Genomic DNA, 9,171 nt, shown 5'->3' with positions numbered 1-9,171 from the left:
GGGGAGCCGGGCCGGGGTCCCGGGGCAGCGCGGGGATGGCCGGGGTGCGAACTGCCGCCGGCAGGGCCCGACGGCCGCTGGGCCCGTCCGGAAAGCGGCTGTCAGGGTGCCGGTCCCCAGCGAGGAGCAGCGTGTGATGGGATGGAGCTCGGGTGACATCCTGGTCGTGCTCTGCGAGACACGCCCGGCAGGTCACAGAATCACAGGCTGGGTCGGAGGGGCCCGCGGTGGGTCGTTGATCCAAACTCCGGGGTCGAGCAGGGTCATCCCAGAGCACAGTGCACAGAATTGTGTCTGGACGGTCTGGAATACCTCCAGTGAGGGAGACTCCACGCCCTCTCTGAGCAACCTGTTCCAGTGCTCGGTCACTGCACGGTAAAGTAATTCTTCCTCGTGTCCATGTGGAACTTCTGTGCATCAGTTTCTGCCCATTGCTTCTTGTCCCGTTGCTTAGCACCACCGAGCAGAGCCCAGACCCATCCTCCTGACACATTTCCTCCAGATACTGAGAGATAATGATGAGGTCTCCTCTCAGTCATCTCTTCTCAAGGCTAACCAGGCCATTCTCCTTTAGGTTTTGCTTCTATGAGAGATGCTCAAATCCCTTAAATCACATTTGTCACCCTTGGTTGGGCATGCTCCCAGACCTCCATGTCTTTCTGTGGTCAACCTGTGTGACCCACTGAGCTCCTAGCCCGGCATTCATGGTTGCAGTTCTGCTCTTGCCATGCAGGGATCAGGAGTACTTCGTTCCAAGGCCAGGCATTGCCAAATGCATCTTCTCATCAAGTGGCTGAGCATGGATCTGTGCTGCTGAGAGGGGAACATACCTCTGCCTCTGAGGTCTAGAGTAGCTGTGAATAAGTTTCCTCCAGGAATAGTGTTTTGAAAAGGAAATCTCTGATCTGTTGTGTGAGAGATGCTGGATACAGCAGAGTGCAAAGAAAACACAATCAAGATTGTTTTAAAACAGAATAGTATGTTCCATGAAAATATAGAAGCCACACAGTTTATGCAGCAGAGACTTCGAAGTGTAGAATTTGCCTGAGTAGGCATGCTCTCACAGCATACATCTATCCTGTTGTAAATTACCCTTCTGAGAACTTTCAGATAAAATAGTCTGTAAAAAAACTCAAGGACAACACGTAAGATAAGAGTCCAGATCGGATCTGTGGTTCTCTTGTATATCTGTGTTGGAAAAAATGCCTCTAAGATGCACTTTCTGCTAATTTGCAGTCCCATATGTACCTTGCCAGTCATGCAGCATTACTGAGGTGAGGTTGCACTTGACAAGCATGTTTAAAGTAGTGGATTTGACAAACTGATGGCCTTTGATAGGAGTATCCCACACTGCATTTTCTTCTCCCATTCTTGTGCATCACCCAAAATGCTTTGAACTGTCAGACTGTTTGAGCTTCCCATCTGAAATGATGAGGAGAGAAGAAGAATCACCTCTTGGAGACAGGGAAAAGTCCGTTCTAACCTTGATGGTTTGAGCGATGCAGATTGACGCGCTTGGGCGGGCAGTGGCAGGCGCACATGGGGGTGGTGAGGAAGGTGGCAACTTCCCCAGCTAGTGAATCAGAGCTGCTCTCAGGCATTCCCAAAAGCACAGCAAGCTGTAAAACCTTTGCTGGACCTCGAGGCAGTTACTTCAGTGCACTGATTTGTTCCTTGCTGGGCACCAGACAGTACCGAAGAAGTTGTGTACAGAGGACAAATTCAGACTGTTTACTGTGGTAGCTTTGACTCATGGCTGCAAGCAGCATCTGGTGTACTTATGGGAGTGTGCTTGCTGTGTGTGAGCTCTGCAGGTTTGCAGGCTGCTCCTGACCTTTGTCTTTCTGCAGTGACTTCCCTGTTAGTGCCTTCATTCTGGGTTTCTTGGTTGTGTTTCTGAATTCCAGCAATATCCAGGAGTTTGTAGTCATGCTGTAGTTGTAGGAAGGAAGCACTTAAAACATTTAAAACACTTACATAGCATTTGATTTAAAATATTGTGTGTTGCTCCACAATTTGAGTTACTAGAAGGCTGTGTGCATTTAAGCATAGAGTTGAGTGGTATGACCTGATGAAAAGTTTCTTGAAGAGTATCACTGCTTACAATGTAAAGAAATGAGAGATGTTGCTTAGGAAAGCTGCATAAGTTATCAGATTTGACTGATTACATGAGATAATTGTCTAGCTGGTCAAAATATGGCTGCATCAGAAAAATAAATGTGGCTGCAAGTTCCCAGGACTGCTTTATGTGTTTGTGGAGGATTGTCTTCCTGTTACTCATATCCGAAGCAATGATGCCGTGTAGATTTCATGTTTCATAATTTATTAGTTATGGATATTAGTGATAAGACCCATGATTCAAAATACAAGCACTGCAGATGCTTCACTTGTAAAACTGCCTGTATTTTATTAATCTGCCTCTCTAACGTGATGAGGTATTTTTTGAAACTCAGTTGGATTTCACGTACAAGTCTGCACAGTGAATAAGAGCCAGTAATTCATTTCACAGGTGAAATACAAGAGGAAAATCTTTGGAAAACACATAGGTCAGTAATGAATCTGCTACCAACAGTTGTGTCAGCTAACTATTCTTTTACTCATAAATGTAACTTAGGACTCATACTGTTTTGTGCTTTTCATTAAGTCAGCCCCTGTATCCATTTGATGTTCTGGTCACTGTTTCTGAAGACATGACCTTGAATTTTTTTTCTTTGTTCTTTAAAAATAAATAAGGTCCTATACCTTCCCTATTCTGTATTCTGACTTGTAACTATTTTGCATGCAGCTCAAGCTTTTCTTTTACCTGCTGCACAGGCCTCACATATTTTTCCCAGGCTGTGTCTGCACCAGAGGATTCTCCGGCCATCCACTGGCCAAGTGTGTGATCTATGACTGACACTGTGTTGGCAGAAGCACTTAGCACAGGTGCTATATTGGGAAAAGCTGAACTACTTTTGGGATTCCTTCTTCTGTAAGCACAGCTCCTTCGCAGTACAGTAAACTGGTATTATTGGGCCAGTTAAGTGATGACGATAAAACTGCATCTGTGGATGGCTCAAAGGTCGTAAAGCCAAATTGCATCTGTTCATGACAGTTGTCATTGTTTCTCGTAATTTGGATGGAATGTGTTTTAGTCACTCATTAGCAGTTGTTTTGCACATCCTCTCCTGGTTTTTAGGGAGTATTGCATAATTAAAATATGGAATGCTTTGCATATATTGCTTTAGTTGGTACCCAATTGATTCATATTTTTTTTAACTTATTCCATGATAAATTCTTAGCAGTTCACTCCTTGTCTTACAGGAGTGAGCAGTGGTTAGTCAGTGAGGTAATGTGTTGGTTGCTTCAGTATTTTTCCCCCTGAAGTTGGAATCAATTCCTTCTGCAGTTCTGTGGTAGTCCAGATCTGACCCCTTAACTCTTTCAGCAAGTTGACAGGGTAACCCTGTGTTTGGTGTGAGAGGAGGGCAGCTGGGTGGCCCTGTGTATTTCAGACAAAGCCCTTGGGGTCACAGCAGTTCCTGTCTCTGCACACTTTCCTGTGAGCTGGGTACTGTCCTTGAGTGCAGTGTGGGTGAACGTGACAAACTCCTCGGCCTTTGTGGTGCACATACCAGGATCAGCAGCCAGCTAGCGTGGCTTCTTTCCAGTGGCTGTTTTAGTAGCTATTGCTGAATGCTGCCTCTCTCACTGCTGTGACATTAGATCAGGATATGAACAAATTGAACTGCTTAGTCTAGATACACTCATGCTGGTACTTACTCTAAATTGATCTAAGCAAAGTACCTAAAAAGTCATTTCTATTGTAGTGTGTACCTGTTGCTTAGTAAATCTCACTGTCAACCTACTATAAGTCTTCTATTTCGTGCTAGCTATAGTGGATGGGTGTAGAAAACTCCTAAATGTGTGTACAATAGCAGTAAAACTGTTAGACTCTTGGCTTATTTATGGAAGGTGTGGATGGCAAATTCATTTAGCAGGAAGGTGACTGACAACATTGTGATTTTGTCCTGTAAACTTTGTTATGTTTTTTCTGAGTGTAATACCTCCTTGCTTGTGCTTTGAGTTTACTTCTAAAGCTCATGTAAACATACTTTTTATCATAGTGGTTTTAGTGCTAGAGAGACTTTTAAAATAATTTATATTCAGTTAATACCTTTGTTTGAAAAAAGACTTGAGATGAACCTTAGTAAAAAAAATGTAGCAGAAAGGTAGGTATTTAGAAAAGAACAGGATTTTTTTTCCTGGTACCTCATCTCATTAAGAGGGTTCTCTCACTTGCAAAGGACATAAAAGAGGCCTAGACCAAGGCTTTCTTTTTTTGCAAGTTGAATTAAGATGGCTGAAACAGTAGTCGCTCTCCATGTCGTCTGTCAGATAAGGGCTCATGCAAATCCTTTTCAACCAAGAGAAAAATGCTGAAACTCTCTGCTCATGCTTCTGTTGTGAATCACTGCCATCATTGGCTGGCAGGAAATTTCTTGTTCTGCTTTGAATAGCAGTCTCCCTCAAATATATAAGGTTCTGAATGGCTAGTTTAACAATACTGCCATTGCAGGGAGTTACTAAGCCTTATTATTCTTGCAGCTGGCAGTCTGTTGCTGTAAAGTTGCTGTTTGCACACAGTTTCTGAACATTTTGTGAGAAAAGCACATTTGCTGAGGTTAAATTAGGAGTTCAGAAAACTTTGCCAATGTTGTCTGTTCTTTAGTCAGTTAGCAATCTGCTTGTTCAGGTACCTGGATGACTGATAACTCAATTTCACAAGTGTCCTTTGGCTTAAGCTCTGTTCTAAAACTTGTTAATCACGAGTTGCTGAAAGCAGTCCTAAGTACTGAGATGTTATTTTTTGTGTAGCTGCAAATAACTCCTGAGTTATTTGTTTTGTTGTTCTGTTATGAACTTACATTCATTTTATTGAGCTGGTTTGGTTGTTGCACAGATTCTTTGACCAGAAGATGACAAACTGGAGAGTTTTTCTTGCTCTATATGGACCTTCACCATGGGGATAAAAAGTGTCCAGTGTGCCACACAGCATGGTTCAGGTCAGGCTCTGTCAGGTGGGGAGATGCAGTGAAATTGGGAAACAATATCTAGAATTATTACTTTGGCAAGAAAACAGAAGAATGAGGCTTTTGATTACTTGTGCATGAAGTTTGTTTGCATAATGAGTTCGTAAGTGCTATCTTGTGTATGTCCAATGTAGCAATTGAGAAGGAATTTTTAAAAATATGCTTAAAAACTTTTCTAAGGGTTAAACTTAAGTCTTGACAAACATTCAGAAACTGATGTTATGTGAGGAATTAATTTTCATTTTCTTATTTGTGCTGTCATGAAAAGGTATTGCAGCATACAATGTGATGTGAGTTCTTTAATATCTTCTTTTAAAAAAATAAACAGCTACCAGAAAAGCTCCAAACCATCAACAGTAAAAAACCCCAGCAAATCAATGAAAAACCTCCATTGGGTTTGGCGGTGGTTTGGGTGCACACTGAGGGCTACAGCAGAGTAGTTTGAGTAAGGGTGCAGGAACAAAACATCTCAGAGCAAGCAGTCTACCTTAAGGCAGCATAAACAAACAAGTTGATTTCTTCCTTGCCTTGGGCGATGCTGCTGACTTTATTGAATTGAGAGCATGTTGTGCTCCAAGTTCTGACTCCTTACCCCCACATTTCCTGCCTCATGCCATGGCTGCAGCAGGGGGTAACCAAGGAGTCAGCAAATGTTCCATGATCCATTTCTGTGTGATTGGCTGTGTGGTCTGTGAGCCTGCAATGGTTACTAAAAGTTCACTCTCATAACAGAGTTACTGAGTTTAATAACTTTGGCATCCTGTGTGTGGTCTCTGAAGTTTTTGATCACTGTTGTGTGCACTTGTAGGCTTGTGGGAAGGCTTGATAGTAACCTAGTAGTAGGTTAGTAGTAGTAACCTAGCTGCAGTTAGGCTTCATCTCTGCAGTCTTAAATCATTTTCACACTGGGAACATGTGTGAGTGTTACAACATGGCCCATATCATGTGTTTTTCCTTTTTGACCCAAGTTAATAGGAATGGCACTGAATTTTGTAATATTTTCGCACAAGGACATCTTTAATGTGGTTTGCTCTAGACATGCACAAGGAAAAATTCAACCTGACTTGCATTCATTTAAGTTTGCAGCATATGCATAACCCTTCCCTTTGTTAAAAGAAAAGTATTATTGTGTTTGGAGATAAATTTAGGACCTACTAAAAATAAATTTAACCTTTTGAGACTTTGGTTAAGTTTTAAAGAAACAATTTACCAGATACACAGTTACTTGTCTCTCAGTAAAAATAGTTGCACTCTAATTTAGAGTAGCGTAGAGTTACACACAGTGTATGGGGTGAAGTAATAATAATCTTTTATCACATTAACTTTGGAGCTTTACAATAGAAAAATCTGAAAACCTTGCAGATTGCCTTGTTCTGTGAACAATAAAGATGGTGCAGATTGATGCAGTGATTAATGACTTGAGAGAAGAGCTTTGCTGGCAGTAGGGATATTTAAGAAATTCTCTCCCTTATATGGTTTCATTTGTAAGTCTCCCCTCAGGAGAATGCTTATAGGATACTTTTGTTCTATTTGGATGCCTAATTTTATGTAGGAACTGAGGCTAGCACCCATTATCTGATTCTCTCCTGCCAGGATAGGCATCCAGGCCTTAAAAGACAGGTTGTAGAGTAAGTCCTGGCTTCCCCTCAGGTTTTCAGTTTTAAAGTAAATCACTTAGATGCAAAAAATGATCAGGTTGGAATGAAATGAGTAGATATTAAGGGGAATGGGCAAATGAAATGCGAAGTTGCTTTCAAATTTGTGTTATAGCTGTCTGGTTGTCTCTATCTGTTCAGTTTGGCTCTGGCAGTGGATAAGTGGGTAGAGGAGGCAGAAGTATGGTCAAAGAGCAGCAGGGACAATTCCCAGCAAATCCTCAATGATCTCAAGTGCAGGGGATATGTAGTGAATCTTGCAGCTATTGTTAAAGGCACTTCTGCCCCCAGTCTGTAGCCTTTCCCTCCTCAGAAATGTTGGTGGAATGGCATGTGTGCTCATACTTGTGCTCATTTTGGTCTGGCAGAACTGCCCCAAAATGTTGTCCACGAAGTAAGGCTGTGACAGAAGAGCAGAAATCCAGAAGATCAACGTGAGAATCTTTTGCAGCTCTTATTTCTTAAATGCTCTTTGACTGAACATTTTTACATTTAATCCCTTACAAAGCACAAGTTTTGATAACTGATTTGTAAATCCAGGGGTTTCAGGTAGGTAGCAATGTTAGTTGCTGCAGAAATCCAGATCATCAACATGTGGTACTGAACATAAAGATGCATTTAGCAGGGTCTCAGGCCAGTCAGCAAAGTTTCCCATCCCCTGCTAAGATGGTGATGGTCCAACACTTGTCATTACATGAAGCAGAGTGTGTGAAGCTGTAGAGGAGTCAACTGTAAAATTGATTTGCTTAGTGCATGAAAGGCAAACCAGCTTTATTTTCCTTAGAGGTTTTGTCTTGCTCAGTAGGTCTTTCCACAAAGTGTTTTCCATATTTAATTCATAGTCTAATGAATCACCTCCGGTCTTAGAGGCTGTCTGTATTTCAGAAGGAGATTCTTCTGTTTGAATTGCTTTGAGGGCTTTGTTGTCTTTACACATTTAGCCTTTGGAGAAACAACTTACCTCATTGGTGCTTCTGATCACCAGCCATGTAAAAGATTACAGTCTGTTTAGCTTAACCAAACAGAAATCACTGCATTGTTTATTACCATTGTAGTGAATCTTGTGAAAAGGTTATCTTCTATCTGATACACTTGCAAAAGAAAATTCTTCTGTGTTTCCAGGAACTGAAATCAGTGAGATTTTTCAGAAGTCTGGGCTAGAGTTTACAAGTCAGGGCTATTTTTATATCTTTGAAGATGGGCCCTAAAGTGCATAACTTGTGTGCTGTGATGCCTTTTTAATTTGAACTGACCTCTCACTTTCTTTTTCAGAGTCCTCTTGGTAGAGCCCAAGCAGCCAAGAACAAAGGAAACAAATACTTTAAAGCAGGAAAATATGAGTTAGCTATTCAGTGTTATACTGAGGCTATCAGCCTGTGTCCTCCTGAGAAAAACCTTGATCTTTCTACCTTCTATCAAAACAGAGCTGCTGCCTATGAACAACTGGTAAGAAATTAAAGATAATTATGTAATAATTTACAAAATAATTGTAAAAAGTAGCATTATCAATTTTGTATTTTGTCACTTTCATCCACTGAAAGGTCCCAAGTGATAACATCTGCTGCTTTCACAACAGATGATGTTTTCTTTTCACAAAAGATGCTGTTGCAGCTTTTTTTAGCTTATCATACTTTTTTATGTATAAATAAAATTGTTTTCTGTTAACCACACTCAGTATATCTTATGTAATTCTTTTGCATCTTGCTCTTCCAAGACAAAGTTTTAATTTCTTATTCTCTGGAAGAATTTTCTTGTGTATAAGTTTATTTTACTTCTTTCTACTTGAGTGATTAACTGTGAAAGAAAGGTGAAAGGCCAAATATTTTGGAAGGATGCTACTTCAAAATGTAAACAAAAAAATCCTAGTAAAGGCCAAGACCTAAATTTTGCACGTGGGGAAGTAACGTTTACTCGACAGCTGAGTATACTGGGTGTTATTTTAGAAGTCAGTCAGTGTTGCTTATTATGGTATGATGGATTTGCTTATGAGGTCGAGTTGGTGAGCTGTATCAAGGAGTGGAAAAGTTGGCTTTGTACAGTCTGGACTATCAGGTGAGAGACTGTGCTTACATGAATCTGGCATTAGATTTAGTTCTTGTCTAACACAAATTCATGCCATAATGAATCCCAAATGTATATGGTTCACTGTATTAGAAAAGCCTGTTTTGATAAATTGAAATAACATTAAAAAAAAAAAGTTTCAGCACTTTGGTAAACTTGTTTGCTTCTATTATATTTCCATCTTCTTTCTTCTAGTTCTTTTACACCAATCTTTCAGTCTCAATGTTACCTCCTGCAAGCATCTTTGCATCAACTCATTATGTTCTCCCGTGGGGTTTGCACACTGCCTGGTGTAGTGTTTGGTAGGAATTCCATTTCTGGTGCAGGAGTTGGCAGTTTTTGTGCCCAGGCAGTTTCTCCCTGTGGCACTGGCAGGGAGGAGC

At 41.1% G+C, this 9,171-nt stretch overlaps 1 protein-coding gene across 1 annotated transcript in view; it reads left to right on the top strand.

Annotated features, from left to right (window-relative positions):
- The first annotated feature begins 1,539 nt into the window (after positions 1-1,539).
- The window catches only part of TOMM70 (translocase of outer mitochondrial membrane 70), a 21,944-nt gene continuing 14,312 nt past the window's right edge, over positions 1,540-9,171 (top strand). The window contains exons 1-2 of the mRNA XM_014308889.2: positions 1,540-1,548; positions 8,000-8,173. Of these exons, the coding sequence (XP_014164364.1) occupies positions 1,540-1,548; positions 8,000-8,173 (183 nt within the window). The remainder of the gene's footprint in view (positions 1,549-7,999; positions 8,174-9,171) is intronic.

The sequence above is a fragment of the Geospiza fortis genome, unplaced genomic scaffold (genome assembly GCF_000277835.1).
Source record: "Geospiza fortis unplaced genomic scaffold, GeoFor_1.0 scaffold131, whole genome shotgun sequence".
Taxonomy (NCBI): Eukaryota; Metazoa; Chordata; class Aves; order Passeriformes; family Thraupidae; genus Geospiza; species Geospiza fortis.
The sequence above is the reverse complement of the archived record's forward strand: the minus strand, read 5'-3'. Positions and strand labels throughout refer to the sequence as shown.